The sequence below is a fragment of the Penicillium cataractarum genome (assembly GCF_028827025.1).
Source record: "Penicillium cataractarum strain IBT 29864 chromosome Unknown utg000002l, whole genome shotgun sequence".
NCBI classification, from domain to species: domain Eukaryota; kingdom Fungi; phylum Ascomycota; class Eurotiomycetes; order Eurotiales; family Aspergillaceae; genus Penicillium; species Penicillium cataractarum.
Genome location: NW_026622738.1, coordinates 1,796,218 through 1,813,431, shown reverse-complemented (window position 1 = coordinate 1,813,431; position 17,214 = coordinate 1,796,218). Strand labels below are relative to the sequence as shown.

The window sequence follows — 17,214 nt, the reverse complement described above, 5'->3', positions numbered from 1 at the left end:
AACCTTTCCACCAAGGTGATTGCAGTCAAGGAGGAAGACAGCTGAAGAAATAGCCTGTGTAGGCAAAAAAGGAGGGACTTGGATGATGGCGTGGGCGGCTGAGACGTCTCCGACGACAGCTCGGGGCGAGCTGGCCGCAATGCACGTGATGTCACGTGTTGGTATCACCACATCTGTCAACAACAGCATTCTTGTATCATGTTCAACCTGGCTGAATTGATGGACATCAATAGATGCAGATACATCGCCTATGGAAGTATAATGGAGTACTGAAATGGGTATGATTATTCTGGGATATCTTTATTACGATCCTACCATGATTGAATGTACACGATCCCTCAATCGAAACAGTCTGCATTGAAAAAGTAGTAACAACAAAAAAATCAATTTGGTCTGTCTTTAAAACCACAAAATCAATCTGTGAATGAATACCTCCCCATAGACATTTTAAAATTCAGAAACAATGAACATGTTACTACCGTAGCAGGGATCACAGCGCTGGCAGAAATGCACCAATTTGAAACAGTCCAATAATGATACCACGGCCATGCAGAATCCTTGATTGGAGTTCTACTTCTCCTCCTTGATATCGATGATTCCCTCGTTTTCCTCGTTGTGCTCACATGCATCCTCGTTGACATTCTGCTTTTCCTTCTTGGTCTTCGGCTCATCATCTTCCTCGCATTTACTGGACTCTGTCTTGATACCCTGAGACTCTGCAGTCTCCATCTTAGAGACTCCAGCAGCAACATCTTCGTCATCACTGATCATAATGGCGTTGTCAATTTTGTCTCCAGACTGCATGGTCACATCATCATCGCACTCCATGACCATGGTTGCGAGCTCTTCCATGGCCCCTTGAAGAGTGTCGAATTGAACATTCAAGCCTTGCATGTTGGACTCAATCTTGACCCTCTGAGCTTTCATTGTCTCGGATTGATTGGCGCTGAGAATCTTCCCGAGTTCGAGGTTCAGTCGCTTGACCGAGTTCTCAACGCTTCTCGTTTGTCTTGCAGTCTGAGCCATTAAGGCTCGAATGGAATGCCTTGGTTTCTTCCTGGGATACTTGGGTGCACGAGACCTTGCAATGTATCTCCATTGCCCATTTGCAGCCCCATCCTGCTTCTTATTTGAACCATGACCTCGCTTGGGCCCTTTAGCAGACTCGTTAAGAGCATTCTTACTGCTGTGTGTGCAACGTCTAGCACCCTTAACACCGTTGCATTGACAGTTTGCACAAGACCCGCCAAAGACGTCGTCCACAACGACACAGGTGGTAAATGGCCCAAATCCTCCAATGCAGGAATTGCAGGCTTTTTCTGCCAGCCTGCCAACGATCTGCAACAATGCAGCCTGGTTCCAACAATTTTCCGTATTATTCCGCTTCGTCGAATATTGTTTAGCATGCAGTCTTGAAAGAAAATATTTTCCCTTGAGTAGATCCCGGAAAACTAGTTCCCGAATAGGTTTTTTGCTCCTGAGAAACTTGAAAATCTCAAATTCTCGCCCACTCTTGGTGAAGATGGTTTCCATGACCCAAGAAGCCCAGATGCCAGGCTCAACATGATCTGTTGTTCCATAAAGAGGATCCGGCAGAGACTCAAAATCATCTTCTCTTGCTTGTGGGGGTTTTTTCTGTGAAGCACTATTGCCAGCAGTTGTAGATGTCTGCGCAACGTCAATCATTTTCTTGATGATGAATGTTGGGTTCTGCTGAGGAGGGGGATCTGCCATGTTGATGCCTGGAGATTGGGGTCGGGTGTAAACCGAGAAGAGAGAGAGAGAGAGAGTCTTGAAGATGAGGAATCTCCTGTGAAGTCAAGGAATAAACAAAGGGGATATATACTGTTCTTACAAAAGCAAACTGATTACTATGTGTGAGATTAAGAGTGGCACGGTATCTACCACCAAGGGATGTCCCAGATAGATAGCAAACTGTGTAGTATGTACCGGCCCGTATGTATTTCCTAACTAACTATCTCCGGTCAATTTCTGCAATTGATCTTCCAGTATGGAAGGCAAGACTCGAGTAGTTGAGCAACTCTTCTTATTCCCTGCTTCGCTACCCACCTATATTGGGTAAAGGTAGCCATACTTCTCCCCAGACGTGAGTGCTCGTGGACGAGGAGAGAAAGTTTGAGCAGCGATGGGCCAAAACTCCAGTCCTCGCTGAAGATCTTCGGCATCAAACTCCCTCGTATGTACCCATAGCGAATACGGGCCGGGTACTGCCTGGTCTTGCTCACAATATTCATCTTTCACTTTCTGCGTTTGCTCTTCCCAGCAGGGGAAAAGATTGACTTCTCTGCTTCGCATACTAGACCTGGTGTTTTGTAGGAGGTTAGACAGACGGAGGTACTTCAGAACGGGCATGTCTTCACTCAAGACTTTGAAAACAGGCTGCCAAGCTCCAGATACCATGACGAAACTCTCCATGTCTAGACTCTCGAGATGAGGGTGGGTTGTGAGAAACTTGACCAGGCTAGGTTCTTCCGTGTAGATGCCACCGATAGTGCAACGTCGGAGATGTGGCCAGTGAATGCGGGATACGATGGCGCGGAGGATTTTCCTGCTGCCAAAGTTGTTGTCAAGGGTGTTGAATATGTTGAGCTGCAACTCTTCCAGGTTTGGAATCTGCTCCAAAAGGTTCACGAAGCGCCGGACGCCTCTGTCGGGTGGATCACTATCCCTGAGGTCACCGAAGGCGATCGTTGCATCGGAGAGTGAGCGTGAAGCAATCTTGATACCGAACTTCTTGACCTCTGCCGGTACCATTTTGTACCCACCCTTCTTGAGGTTGTCCGTAGTTGACTCAAGATCGTAAAGAGGCACAGAACAAACCGGGGTGTCCGGAAAGATTCTCAATGCTTCCAGGGAAATGCCACTTCTTGCGATGGCCGACATGATGATACGGCAAATCTCAGAGCCCTTGTCAACATTTTCACCCCAATCCCACCATCTCGTCTCGGTACTAATCCTCGGTCCAAGTCCTGTCACGACAATGAGATCGACGTCGATCATTTCGAGTCTAGCCAGTTGTTTCAAAGCCGAAGTGAGAAGTTCAAGAGCCGATGCATCGAAGAACCTATTCTGAACCGCCTCTCGACAAGCCACAAAATTGTAATCCTGTGGTGTAACGTCCTGTTGCATGGTTATCATCCTTATGACGCAAGCTGTATCGTAAAGAGGGACGCAGACTCTGAGCTCTTGAACAACTCCCCAAAACTCTTCATAGCAAGCTATGCGACAGAGTGACTCGAGACTTTCCCTAGACATGTCGATTGTCTGACGTTTCAGAAAGCCGTTGAAGACAGGACCGGAGCAGAGGTCCTTCATTTGCCGGCTGGTCAGTCGAAGATTTTTGAGGGCTTGGAGATCGAGGTGGCGGAGAATCTCACGGTGACAGTCGTATGGGATGTTCGACAGAGTGAGGGGAGGGTCTGCCATATTTCCAGCCGGATTTCTGGACGGTTCAGGAGGTGACGTTGCCTGAGTGTGAAAGCGTTGGTGGGAAAGGTGAAGAATCGAATGAGGAGAAAGCACTTGGAAGGAGAGATGGAAGAGGAGAGGGGGAAAGAAACGGTCAGTTGAGAAAATAGCCAGATGGAATTCTGTTGCGTGAAGTCACGGCTGAGCTCCAGACGTCTCGACGACAAACAAACACGCGAGTCTGCTATCAAAATCTCTTCAAACATGGTCATTGGGTCTTTCCAATCCCAGTAAAGCCACTACGTCCCCTTCTATATGAATCTCCTGGAGAATATCAAACCCATTCTTCTGCAGCACCCTCAGGCTTCCAATATTTGCCTTATTACATGCAGCATACAACTTCTCTGTCTCGCCCAAACCCTCAATATCTTTCCTCTCGAGCTTCCACCACGCGTCAATGACACCACCAAGCGCCTCACTGATAAACCCTTTGCCCCAGAAGTCAGGGTGAATGCCGTATCCAATCGAAGGTGACGGATCCAGGGCATTTATACCTAGCGCACCAATCACCTTTTGGGCTGGGTCGTCGGCGCGGATAATAGCAAATTGGAATTGTCGTCCAATAGCGCCAGATGCATCGGGGGTTTGAAACGTCTTGCCCTTGATTCCTGCTTCCGTCTCGGAGATGTCCTTGTGAGGGATTCTGGGCCATCTATAGATAAATAGTTTCAGACGTTAGCATAGAGTTGGAAGTAGTTGTACCGTATATACCTAGATGGAGGTCTTACAGCCAGTCCGCTACCTTCTGCATGCGTCGAAATTCAAAAATATCCGCGGCATCTTTTACGTCCAGAGTCCGTAAATACAGATTTTTGGTCCGTATAGGCTCTACCGTAGCAGGTATGATCACTTGAGTGACTTGCTTGGGATAGAGAGACGATTTCGTGACTTGAGGATCGGCCGTCATTGTAGCGGTTTTGCCTTTTCCAGCGTAAGTTCTCCAGTGGCCTCTTCAGGGTGTATATATAATCGTCTGGAAAAGACCGAGGCTTATCTCCGAGTTTCAGAATCTCTCCAAAAGTAATGATTGGTGGAGGGCTCCTATGGGCTTCTATGGCCAACCTTGAGGAGAGTCAGATTTACAGACAGGACTGACTCACGCTAGATGCCCCACTTTATACGAAATTATGCAACATTGACAGGCCGGGCTTAACGAAAATAGAAGAACCACATTCTTTAGATGTACAGTTTGGGCAGATAACCCTTCTTCTTCATTATCATGGATCTTGCTCCAATATTCGAGCTTGCTCGTATACAATTATCGCACATGGCCCCGCTTCAGACCCGTCTCATATCAAAGCAGAAAAAAATCAGAGACGCAGCATCAGAAAAGAAGACCATCGCCTCCAGTATTCATTTCTCAGTAGAAGTAGAAGTATACGGGTATACTATTAATCCGATTTCAGCCCAATTCTTTTCATCTCTGGTATAATCCTTTTACGCCTCAATAATTTTTAGTAAAGCCCCCGCCTAGAACAACATGAAGGATCTTCAATCTTCATCAACATCTACTATATCAACCTCAGTGTTCATTTGTCGGGGTTGCGAATTTTTGCTTCTTGAATCATTACGTGGCCTCCATAAGCAACCAGCCTTAGGCAACGCCCATTGCATGCGAACGTATGGTTGAGGGCGGCTATATAGTAAGTGAGAGATTATTTACAATGAGGAGTATTTATTAACTTTATAGCTACCGCCGGCCGGTAGAATGGTTATCCAAAGTCAGTTAGCAGAGCTTAAATTGGGCATATTTCAGGATTTGAGCTCTCAGGTGGTTCGTCAGGATGGAGTACGGGATCTTCAGGAGGTTTTACTTTATAATGAGCGAAGCTCGGGATAGAATTATTGCACATTAATCAATGTAGATAATCAAAATCATAATCCATCTATGCACCACCCTCCCTCTTCGCGTACTCATCCTCCATACGCTCCTCATACAACCGATCCGCCTCCTCCTTGCTCAATGGGCGATCGTTCCGATCATTCTGCGACGCCGAGGTGTCGCGCACGCTAGTGTCAAGATGAGGGGCACTACCCTCCAGTGCAGCAAAGGAACTGATATCATTCTGGCCGGTCGAGCATGTAGCGCCTGCGCTATTGGGCTGGGCTTGTCTTTCTTGAGACTTGAAGTCGGGCGTTGGGATCGGCATAATGGTTGTGGATGATAGAGATTTTTGGTTTGGTTTTGTAGTGGGGGGTTGCGGGTGAACCGAGCAGCAGCGGAAGGTAATGTATGAGTAGTTCGGTAGACGTTAAGGCGCAGCTTAAGTACTGTCGGGGAGTAAGTTCTTGTGCCTGGAGCTGCTGCGTTGCCGCTACGGGTGTGGCGAGAGCTTTTGAGTCAGACGTCATGGGTCGAGTTGGGGCGATTCTGGTGGGTCGCACTGCCACACCCAGTAGATCACTTTACCACCATACTGTAGTTTATTGACAGCTTAGAATTGTATCAAAAACACTGATTAGGGCCACCTAGAAGGCATCGCTAACGCAAAAGGCCATTATACTCGATATGCAATGATGGTGTACTTCAACTCACGGCGTATCAGGTCATTCCAATCCCTCGCAAACCTCCCGCTAAAGGCCATGCGATAATTAAGATTCTTAAGACAAAAGAGGAGCAAAAAGTAAACATCAAGGGAAACAGCGTGCCATTCATAACAGCTCCCTGGATCTAGCATTATTCTATGTACTCCCTACTCTGCGCTAAGAGCAAGGCATGCGTCGACGGCGAGACCAACTCTGTCGAATCAAATTAGTATAACAAATATTTGTCGGGGGCAACAGGTGTAACTAACCTCCCTTCCTTCTGCTTGACCACATCATCAATAACATCGCGGTCCAGATTCGGGAACATGTTCGAAAGTGTCTCGACAACATTGTTGTGCTCCGCACGCTGAATGCGCTGTGCCTCGGCTTCTTCAGCGCTGGCCTGGCGGGCAGCTGCATCTTGAGCATCGAGCACCCGGCTCAAATTCTTCTGTGCGCCGCCAGCCTTCTCCCGAGGGGGAGCTGGGCGCTCATCACCGGATCGACGACCTTCGCTGCTTGCGCGTGGCGGCTGGTATACATTGGGGGTAAGGCGAGGGGGAGCAATTCCCGGTTGGGGAGTTGTTGCGGGCTGAAGTGGACGGTCTTGGGGAGTGGAAGGGGTCGAGTCTGCATCGTCGGAGAAGATCCGACCGATGGTGGAGAGAGGTTTTTGGATAGTACGGAGGAGGCCTGCAACGGGGGCTGAGGTATCGTCATCACTAGATTGGGAGGCATCTCTTCGACTCGGTCCAGCTGCTTGAGGAGGTGGGCCACCAGGAGTGGTGGGTTGAGTCGGAGACTTCTCAGCCAGAGACTCGTGTTCACGGTTTTGTTCGGCAATCGCGGAGACAGCCGCCTCGACGTTGCGCTCGAAATCTTCATCGCTGACTGTCAAACTCGTGCGGTCAAGAGTTTCGATGAATTGGATGGCTCCAGACTGGATCAATGGTCAACGGGCTGTAGATTCTCGAATATTTATTGGGAATGGAACATACTAGTGAGGAAAGGTAGTAGCCTGCTTCTCCGCCGAGCTTGTCTTGATTGCGGAAGCGCAGGATGTATTGAATGTTAGAGACGAGGTTTCCCGGGTTCGCATGCAACACCACATAGATCAAGAGTGGAACGAAAGAATCGGCAGAAGTATCGGCGCTTCTGCTATTCTTCAAAAGACCAAAGATCACTTTGCAGCAGTTCAGGATACAAATCACCTTATCTCGAGGGGCGCGGTAACCGTTTATCTTCAACAATTCTAGACTTCAGATTAGCCATGTGTGCGCACGTCAGCAATAACACAAACGACATACCTTGTTGTGCCAAAGTCAGGAACCGCCGTCCACTACCACTAACGGGAGCGATATCTAGATGCTCCTCTTTAACCCAGCTATAAATTCGAATCTTCTGCGCCAAGATATCATCACGCTCAATATCCTCTTGATGCTGCCCCCGTCGCCAAGGTCCATGAAGCCTTTCAATCTCCCGCCTCCTGCTCCGGCTCGTGCTCCTAGGAATTGTTGGGGGAGCCGGAATCGCAGGCGAAAAGGTCTGCGAATAAAGACGGTTCATAACCAATTTCTCCATGCCTTCCTTCGCATTATCAAACTCAGCATCCGACACGTCACGCCATACCTCACACATGGCCATCTTATTTGTGATGAAAGCCAAGAAATCGCTGATGATCTTGACTTGTTCGTGGGCCATCCATTGTTTCTTCGCGAACTCTGTCAGGAACGAGCGCAGGAATTTGGCGACCGGGTCAGCAGTCCGATGACGCAGTTGCTCAAGGAATCGGTGGAAATCGAACGGTTGATCGGGTTCAGGTTCGGGCGGGGGCGGAATAGTTGATGCTGATGATTGTCGAGTCAACGTAAGCTCTTCGGGGCCGACAGAGTGTCGGTGACTTGACGGGGTCTGGCTCGTATGTGATGCGACTGGCCCTGATGGTCCAGAAATGGGGGAGTGTACGGGTTCAAGGCTCGACCTGCGAGGTGGGAAGTGCTGCGACGTGCGGAATTGCTCGGCCAGCTCTAATCGAGGTGACATGATCTCCTGCTGGCCCGTGGTTCTTGCAGGGTCCTGGAACTGGCCCATGATATTCTGAATCTCCGGTTGGGAGTCATTGTCATCTCGAGCTCCGTTCTTTCGGGCGGTCTGGTTGGTCTCCGAGTCGCTCTCGCCGGGAACATCTGGGAGCTCCTTCTCAGAGCTTGGCCCGGAGTTGGGCGCGCTAGTGGTGGCGGCTGGGGCGGTGGGATTCGAGTTGAGATAGGAGTCGTCTTTCTCAGGAGGTGGAGGAGGGGGAGGAGTATTGGTCGTTGAGGACAGCCCAGACTCGGGTATCTTAATTGACAGTGACAGCGCTTCGACCTGTCCCGCAAGCCGGTCCGGATGAGACGGTGCTGCTACTGAAGGTACAGATGCTGCTGCTGCTGTGTTGGTTTCGGCATCGATTGATCCAGCAGGGATGTGCGACTCCGAATGCTGTTCTGAGCTCATCTCGACTTGTTCTGAGCTCTCAGTCGAGGGGTCATGCTGTGTCTCGGGGAGGTCGGTTGTGGGCGTTGGGCTCTCGGGCTCCTCGTGGGTGGGCTGGTCCCCCTTTTCCACGGGACCCGAATGGGACAGCGGTTCAGTGGCCGACATGAGCTAGATCAACATGCAGGCCACGTAAATGTCTTCAGGGGTATCACGATAATAGTTGTAGGAGTGTCGAGGCTCGCATGTTGATGCGCGGATCATTGGTTCAGCCGAGGCCGCCTAAGCACGAGGCTCTTTGTTATTGATTGACTACTGCAACAGTAGTTTGAGGGCGATCGATAATTACGATAAATTCACAGTTTCTATCATACAAATGTGAGCTATGAACTTGCAAATATTACTATACGATTTGCTGTAAAGTTTCCTAATCCTACCTAGTTCTTCTCAGGAGCTGACCCCGCGGCCGGAAATATATGGGTGACTAATCATCTAGCCTCAGGCCTTCCATGGCATAAAAACAGTCGAATTCACATCTCAACACTGGACACGCCTCCATTGCACCCACGCCACTCTATCATGTGTGGGATCTTCTTTTCCTTGTCAAGGAGGCCCACTGTACCAAATTCAGAAACCAAGTCTCTACTGATTCAACGCGGCCCTGACAGCTGTCAGACGCACACAGTTCAACGGGAGGTTCAGGCACAAGATGGAGTGTCTGCGCCAATAACCCTGTACTTGACGTTCATCTCGACAGTGCTATCACTGCGAGGTGACCATGTCTACAAGCAGCCCCTTGTAGACTCGGCAAGCCAATCTGTGCTCTGCTGGAATGGGGAAGCCTGGAAGATTGCTAACGAGCGGGTCTCGGGCAACGATACAGAGCTTGTCTTTGATCGATTCGTCCAAGCTGTGACGGGAGATGCCGATCAGGCTATTGAGAACTTTGCGAGTGCAGTTGCGGATATTTCAGGTCCGTTCGCATTTGTCTTTTACGATGCCGTTCATGGACGAATTTTCTTTTCCAGAGATTGCCTCGGCAGGAGGTCACTCCTGCGTGGCATGGATGAGGATGGCAGTCTGAAGATCTGCAGCATATGCGATGGATCTTCGTCTACACATTTCCAAGAAGTTGGATTTGAAGGTGTCTATATGATTGACCTTGAGAAATATCAAGATCCGTCTAGAGACTCTGCAGAGCCATATAAGATTGACATTTTGCCCTGGAGTTCCGATTCCTCTCCCCTTGCAGGTCATATAGTGAGTCTATAACCAGTCTACCCAAGTACAGCGTTAGCCAATTCTAACGCAAATCGCTAGAAAAACCCCATTCCACCAATGAACATGTCTATTCCAGAGGAACAGCCTCCGGCTCTAAGACTAGAGACACCCTTCGTCAAGGACCTCCAATTCAAACTACACCAGTCTCTCACCCTAAGAATTGAAGACGTACCCGAACCACCGGGTTACGTCCAAGGCGAAAGCGCCAAAATTGCAGTCCTCTTCTCCGGCGGTCTAGACTGCACACTCCTCGCCCGTCTATCCCACGACATCCTCCCCATCAACGAACCCATCGATCTACTCAACGTCGCATTTGAAAATCCACGCGTTGCCGCTGCCGCCGCAGCAACCTCAAAGCAGCAAAACTCATCTTCATTACCTTCAGCAGAACCTACTTCTTTCTACGAAACATGTCCAGACCGAATCACCGGCCGCTCGGCACACACTGGGCTCCAAAGGACCTGTCCAGGCCGGACTTGGCGGTTCGTCGCCATCGACATCCCTTACACCGAGACCCTCGCACACCGCGACTCTGTCAAGAGGCTGATGAGGCCGCACAACACGGAGATGGATCTTTCCATCGCCTGCGCACTGTACTTTGCCTCGCGCGGTCAAGGCACCGTCTCTGAACCCACACCATCCCCATACACCACCACGGCTCGCGTTCTCCTCTCGGGTCTCGGCGCTGACGAGCTCTTCGCCGGGTACGGTCGACACGGGGTAGCTTTCTCGCGCGGTGGATTCCCAGGGCTCATTTCTGAGATCCAGTTAGACGTCAGTCGACTCGGACAGCGCAATCTCGGCCGTGACGACCGCGTTCTCTCTCACTGGGGAAGGGAAACCCGGTTCCCATACCTGGATGAGGAATTTGTCGCGTGGGTGCTGCAGGCACCAGTATGGCAAAAGTGTGGGTTCGGCCTAGCTGAGCCCCAGAGTGAAGATGAGGCTCGTCATCTTGAGGGTATTGATAAGGAGAAGATGGCGCTGCGACTCGTAGCTCTTCAACTTGGATTGGTCTCTGTTTCCAAGGAGAAAAAGAGGGCAATTCAGTTTGGGGCGCGGACGGCAAAGATGGAGAAGGGGAGGACAAAGGGGACTGATGCTTTGAGTTGATGATCCTTTCCTCCTTCTCTTTGATGATATCCTGCTGCGCTGGACATATCAAGGGCTTCGTATCCTTTGTATTGTGAACCATGTACCCCTTTTATCCTTTCCCCCTAGCACCGATTCCCTTCAACACGAGCAAGTACATAACTTCTCAAACACACCCCACAAAATCCAGCAATGATGACAAAAACATGGAATCAGATACTTCCGAAACCCCATCCCATCCACCTTCTGAGCCCCAGAAGTCCAGCCCAGTCTCCCTCCTCCTACTCTTATTCTTCGAAGACGCATCCACGTTCCCACCGCCCTGCTTCCTACCCAGAGCAACCGCAGTCCCTAGACGGCGTGTGGCTCGGGCGGGTCGCTAAGCTGCTGGGATCCAACGTGTTGTCCACCCGGACAAAGGTGTCTGGAGATTGAGTATGTTAGATGGGTAGACTACGGTTGGAGGACGGGATGGGCGTTAATGAGGGGTATAAAAGGCAAGTCTGAGCTGGACAGTAAGCGTGTATTGTTGAACCAAGTGCCTAGTTAGATTTCACCCACTCTCTAGTCAGAGTTCGTTGAATGTCAAATCAGATTTCACAAAGTGTCTAATTAGTATATCAAAATGCATAGTTGGATGATCACTACGTCGACCTAGGATTTGATGGAGGTGCGGAGAGTATCAAAATTCTTAAGCAGCTAGAGAATCACAGTATTGCGACACACAGAAACCCAAGTCTGAAGTAGACATTATTGTGACGCATGTAGAGCTTAACAAGCCACGGGTGATGATAGATATCCACAAAATTATCGGCGCAGAAACCGTCACATAAAGTCAACGCAAATAAGCTCAAATAGACATACGCAAGGACCACGATGTACTCATTAATGATCGACAGCCAACATACTTGGATAGTCTAGTCATCTACAATCTCTATAGCAAGGCAATTTACAAGGTCAAGGTATTGCGGGAGCACAAAATTGATTGATTAGAACTAAATTAAAGCAAATCGAGCCACGAGTCAATCGCCATGATAGGCGAGACAGTCAGAACCGGCCGAACAACAGTAAAAGAGACATTGAAAACAAGAGGAAAGGAAAATGACAATGTTCGAGACGTCCCGAGTCATGTCGTAACTTTTTGAGGAGAATGCAGGACGCAATGCTCTGCAATTCTCGGTGGGACGTCAAGGGTAAATGGCTTGACCCATCACCCATGCCCACCACAGCAAGACCAGTTTTGGAAAAAAGGAAACCACAAAAGCAAGAAAAAGAAACTCCCGAGAAATATAGCAAATATCGCAAAGAAATCAGCACAAGCTCATTCAAGCGAACTGCTGCTGGGTCTGCAGCTGAGCCTTGAGCTTGGCATTCTCAGCTCGGGACTCCTCGAGCTGGCGTGTCAACTCGGCAATCTGAGTCTCGGCAGACATCTGGCGCTGAAGCTTCTTGGCACGAGACTTGCGAGCGGCCTCAGTGTTGCGAGCACGCTTGGCAGCAACAGGGTCAGTGGGGTCGAAGGCAATTGGCGAAAGCTCCTTGCGAGAACGAGTGATGCCAGCGACGCTGGAGGGCTTGGCACTACCAGTAGCCGAGATTGGCGACGAGATCGACTGAGTGGAGACACGCTGAGGTTGAGCAGGAACAGAGGCAATGGGCGCCATCTCTTGCTTCACGGGGTTCTCCAGAGAGAGACCCAAGCTGTTGAGAGCGTCCATAGAGGCCTCGTCACCCTCGAAGAGGGAGGGCCAAGCAGACTGGCTGAAGGCATCCATTTCGGTGAAGAGAGGCGAAGTGTTGGAGCTGAAAGTTGCTTCAGGAGACTCGAAGGAGGGGGTGCTAAGGTCGGTCCAGGTCGCAGAGGGTGGGAAAGAGCTGCCCTCGTTCATGAGATCCTTGGGCGAGACTGTTCCCTGAGGAGCAGGAGAGAAAGCACCGGAGTCAGACTCCAGAGGGAGGCCAAGTTCAAACGGCGAACCCATGCCGGCGGTGAAGCCAGCAGAGGGAAGGCCGAAGAGCTCGACGTCGTGGTCTGAAGATGATGTGTGAGTTGGGATGTTGGACGAGCGTGGCAAGAGTGTGGAGGTATTACCTGAGAAGTTGGGAGTAGACATATTGCGACGGGAGGTGCGCGTAGGCAGAATCTTGTGTGTGGTAGAAAACTGGGGAACTGGGGGACGGTGAGGGGAACGTGAGGGCACGGAAGCGGCGTGATGCTGCGGAGTGTGCGCGATGGAATTGGGATAAGACCAGTGAGAAGGAGACCGGGCAAGCTTGGTCACTCTGGGGTCTGGGATAGGCGAGCCAGAGAACTGTTGCTGGAGGTGACGTTGCAACTGCAGACTAAAAGAGTGTCTTCTAGGATTGTTCTGAGCCAAGAAAGGCTGGAGAGCAGACGGTCTAAGGGTAGTGCTCGATGGAGCTAGCAAGCGCGAGTCTCGTGGATGAGGCTGCGGATGAGGAGCTGGTGGAGTTGGATAGAGCACAAAGTCCTCGAGGGCACTGTTGTTGTTGTTGCTGTTGCTGTTGTTCGAACTGGAAGCCAAGGGCTGTGTGGGCGGGGGCGTGGGAAGCCATGTTTGCTGGGAGTGATCCGTGGTGAACGACGAAATGTCGATCGGAGAAATAGTGATTTGGGGAGAACTTGAGCTACGCGAAGCGATGCTGAAGTTCAGAGGTTCCTGAAAAGGAGACTCTGAAGAAGGTTGTTGAGGGGAGAAAAAGGACGGGGTTCCGTGAGGAGGAATGGTGTCGTTCTCAATGGAGAAAGACGAGATCTTTCGAGACGAGGAGCTTAGAAAGCACCCATTTTGGATCAGTGGAGATTCAAAAGGCTGTTCAGATGGAGGCAGAATGGTGGATGGATATGAAGTGTAAGATGGAAGTGGGTGGTGGTGGAAGAAAGAAGAAAAAAAGGCAGGCACCGATTTTGGGGGGACTCAGGCACTTCTTAAGCGGCGACTTGGTTTGGCTGTGTGGGAGGGTCCACTCCGGTTGGGGCTTGGGCCAATCAGAAACTACAGCCGCACGGGGCTTAGTCGAGCCTCGAAGTCACGGGGTGTGAGTCACACCCTAATGGGCTTCCCTAATTGGCTGCTGAGCCCCGACAGGCACTTTAGCGGAAGTTTGTGGGTACTTCCAATGTACTTTCAACACGACCTCCGCTGTTCTATCATCTATGACGTTCTCATACTCAACATCCATCTCTCAGCCTCTTCGGCCAGGTACCGATCATGTACCTCTCCATCAGCCATTCCTGTTGCCTTACCCATTGTCCAATCACCATTCCCCTCTCGCCCTGGTTCTGGCGGTCCAGGCATCCGCACTATCCGTTCAGTTCCCAGACGTGTTGGCGTCGTTTCGAAAAAAACCCCTTGCCCAGGCTGGTCCAAACGAGATTCAAAGACACAGACCATCTAACGCTGACTATCTAATCATAGTGCTCTCTCTCTAATCTTCCTTCGACAACTAACTTGGCAGATTATAAGCCACGTCCACATTTCCCATGACCAGGCCACGAATCCCCTCCGCCTCGTATACACGGGGACTCCGACAAGAATGTGAATACCAGTATTGGTAATCCTGAATTCAATGCCTCGTGTTCCCCTTCTCGGAGACAACAGGCGTGCCCCTCCGACTCTCCGACTCCAACCAAAAGGCAAGAGAGGACCCACCGATCTTTTCCCAATTGCCTCCCCGCGGTGGGCTGTGCCGGTCATCGTGCTGGTCCGTGTGGTCCCTACTCTGCCCACTTTGATGCTAGCCTTGCCGAAGGGCGTGAAAATTGACTTTGCTGCACCCACTGCGTCTGATCCATCGTGGGTTTAACACCGAAATCATAGCAAGGAATCAAGCAAATGATTCTGGTTCTTTTGATTTCATATGCAGGGTACCACTGCAGCCTGGGATCTACGACTTCGTATACAATTACTACCTCGGATGTCTTTGATCACAGTATCCCACGACTGTGACAATCATCACCGTATAACTTGATTCCCTCCGCCAGACACGGATACCAACTCCGTCCTCGGACTCCCTCTCCAAACCCACTAAAGCCAACCGGCACCGCACCGGCACACCCCGTTGAAACGGTGGATGAATCCACAACCCTTTACTCGAAGCCAAACAAAAGAGAGAGAAAAAAAATCACAGTGGTTCCCTTGCAACTATGAGAGCTAGAATTCTTGGCACCCCCGGAGGACTGGCAGTCTCGCTCCGAGACCCCCAAAAACGAATACTGGCCCGTGGTTCTGGCACACGATCTAGTCCTCTTTCATGTCTCCGATGGGGACTGGGTAATCCATGCAATAATCACGATTGAACATATTACTGTAAGTCCTGTAATATTGAACTAACCAACTGAATCAAGAGAAAATAGACTACTGTATAGTATGGTAATAAATCTAAATTTCCTTTGCGCGAACCAGAATTAGACGAATAATCATTGCCTGCGCTAAGACCTACAGGGGTACCAAGAAAAAAATGTAAAAACACTCCATGACCCGCTATTTTTCTGCCAGATTCTATATTACTAACTGGACCACTACCTATCTACGTAATCTCATTGATTCGTTTACATGATATCATCTGATGATCTAAATTCTTATGGAGTAGGCGGAGAGGGCGGACGATAAACGCCAGTTGCTCAAAACCTATAATTAGTCAGCTTATCTACCGCTTTTATAGCCGCCTTTACCCTAATGCCTTCTTCTTTAGGCTAGGGCGACGCTATTACTATAGTACCGATTTAACTATCCCCTTCCTTGTCTCTTGTCTTTTCTCTTGTCTTCTATCTTCTGTAGGTTATGTGAATTCTGCCGGACTTTCTGCCTTAGAAAATTGGTTTTGAGCAATTGGCGCTTATCGTCCACCTCAGTGGGTATGTTTACCTGACCGCCCGATGTATTGTTTTGACAATTATTCCTTGGGACCCCTGTAGGTCTAGTCCTAATTAATAATACTGTGATGAATTAGTTATACCATGTATTCAGGAGCCTTGAGATTCCAGGCATTATTATTGAAGCCTGAAGACCGAAGCCCGTGCCATCACAGTGCAGGTGAATAATAATCGGCGAGCACAGGCCGAAGCTGTCGGCTTTCAACGTGTTTGGCCGAGAACGATCTGCAGAACTCGTGGGTCAGACAGCAGGATACCCATTCCGACAACAGTACATACTCCATAAGCTGATCAACTCATCCATAACCTCACACCAATCCAAAAGAGGATGCTCCGAGTAATTCTATTACAAAAAGAGCCTCCGATTCAGACTCTCCACGGAAACACCTTCCATGTCGGTCGGCATAGTCTCATAATCACTCTGGCGTAAGCAGTGGCCGACACTAGATTCTCTCGGCGGCCTCCCCGTTGAGAGCCGCACTTGGCGACCAATGCATCTCGATGGGGCCCTGGATGGCTTGCATGATGGTCTGCAGATGGGGTGGTTTCCACCAAAGCATATAAGACCCATTTCTATAGAATGATCTACCCTGGCTATAATAAACTCTCTACATAGTCCATCACTAGGGCAGAGGAGTTGCTACAATACCTGAAAGAACGTTTACGGGAATCATGTTTAAAGCAAGACTGAGAAGATTCTATTAAGTATTACCTATCGCGATATGTGCCACATCCACGAAGCATCGGAGTAAGGAAAACCGCGTGAGACGGGAACAACGGTAGACAACGGTAAGAGGGGGGGCCTCAAAAACAACATGATAAGAGCAGGAAACGAGGCGGCATTCTGAATTGCAGAGACCAAGAGACAATCAAGACAGTTTCCACATTTCCCACCTTCCCATTAGTAAATAAAACCAACCCTTCCTCCCCAGAGGGTATCGAAGCGAGAAAGCCAAAGCGCACGAAATCAGAGTGGTATCAATCTAGTAAGGCGACACACCACGTAACGCATAAGCACGTCGCGAATCGAATCTCGGTTGCGGGACGCCAAGGTCATGATAAGGAATGAACGGCCCCCAGCCTATAAACCGGGGGCGCCGAGAGTAATTATTGGGGGCTTGGTGTTTTTTTGAGAGGGACAAGAGCAAAGAAATTCAATAAAAAAAAAGCAACGACGGCGGGTATCTCATTGGCACCCAATTCAGATCATAATGTCCAGGCAAGATTAGACAATTATGGACCGAAAAGAGTGACAGTGGCGAGGCAAAAGCACACAAAAAACGAGCAAAACAAAAACTGCGAGCGAAATGGTATCAATTCCGTATTTGCATCCGTCAGGCACTCAGGCGGTCTCCACCAGGAGATTGGTCGAGCCCATCAGGGATATGGTGGGTGAACAAGGAATAGGATGGATCCCACCAGCGTTCAAACTCCACGCGTCGCGGAGACGCAGT

At 49.8% G+C, this 17,214-nt stretch overlaps 7 protein-coding genes across 7 annotated transcripts; 1 reads left to right on the top strand and 6 right to left on the bottom strand.

Moving 5' to 3' along the window:
- Positions 1–570: 570 nt before the first annotated feature.
- Positions 571–1,734, bottom strand: N7496_002738 (DUF3716 domain-containing protein; the record flags this gene model as incomplete). Its single annotated transcript, XM_056695669.1, has 1 exon — positions 571–1,734. The coding sequence occupies one exon, from the start codon at positions 1,732–1,734 to the stop codon at positions 571–573; it is 1,164 nt and encodes a 387-aa protein (XP_056557881.1).
- Positions 1,735–2,070: 336 nt separating this feature from the next.
- N7496_002737 (F-box protein) lies at positions 2,071–3,447 on the bottom strand (the record flags this gene model as incomplete). The annotated part of the gene is made up of 1 exon (XM_056695668.1): positions 2,071–3,447. One exon carries the CDS (start codon positions 3,445–3,447, stop codon positions 2,071–2,073), a length of 1,377 nt encoding a protein of 458 aa, XP_056557880.1.
- Positions 3,448–3,687: 240 nt separating this feature from the next.
- Positions 3,688–4,396, bottom strand: N7496_002736 (GNAT family N-acetyltransferase; the record flags this gene model as incomplete). Its single annotated transcript, XM_056695667.1, has 2 exons — positions 3,688–4,141; positions 4,218–4,396. The coding sequence occupies 2 exons, from the start codon at positions 4,394–4,396 to the stop codon at positions 3,688–3,690; spliced, it is 633 nt and encodes a 210-aa protein (XP_056557879.1).
- A 979-nt stretch (positions 4,397–5,375) lies between these two features.
- N7496_002735 (uncharacterized protein) lies at positions 5,376–5,639 on the bottom strand (the record flags this gene model as incomplete). Its single annotated transcript, XM_056695666.1, has 1 exon — positions 5,376–5,639. The coding sequence occupies one exon, from the start codon at positions 5,637–5,639 to the stop codon at positions 5,376–5,378; it is 264 nt and encodes an 87-aa protein (XP_056557878.1).
- A 543-nt stretch (positions 5,640–6,182) lies between these two features.
- N7496_002734 (guanine nucleotide exchange factor VPS9) lies at positions 6,183–8,658 on the bottom strand (the record flags this gene model as incomplete). The annotated part of the gene is made up of 4 exons (XM_056695665.1): positions 6,183–6,228; positions 6,285–6,955; positions 7,014–7,267; positions 7,323–8,658. The coding sequence occupies 4 exons, from the start codon at positions 8,656–8,658 to the stop codon at positions 6,183–6,185; spliced, it is 2,307 nt and encodes a 768-aa protein (XP_056557877.1).
- Positions 8,659–9,069: 411 nt separating this feature from the next.
- On the top strand, positions 9,070–10,884 carry N7496_002733 (asparagine synthetase domain-containing protein; the record flags this gene model as incomplete). Its single annotated transcript, XM_056695664.1, has 2 exons — positions 9,070–9,750; positions 9,811–10,884. The coding sequence occupies 2 exons, from the start codon at positions 9,070–9,072 to the stop codon at positions 10,882–10,884; spliced, it is 1,755 nt and encodes a 584-aa protein (XP_056557876.1).
- A 1,304-nt stretch (positions 10,885–12,188) lies between these two features.
- Positions 12,189–14,117, bottom strand: cpcA (amino acid starvation-responsive transcription factor GCN4; the record flags this gene model as incomplete). The annotated part of the gene is made up of 2 exons (XM_056695663.1): positions 12,189–13,558; positions 14,057–14,117. The coding sequence occupies 2 exons, from the start codon at positions 14,115–14,117 to the stop codon at positions 12,189–12,191; spliced, it is 1,431 nt and encodes a 476-aa protein (XP_056557875.1).
- Positions 14,118–17,214: the final 3,097 nt, after the last annotated feature.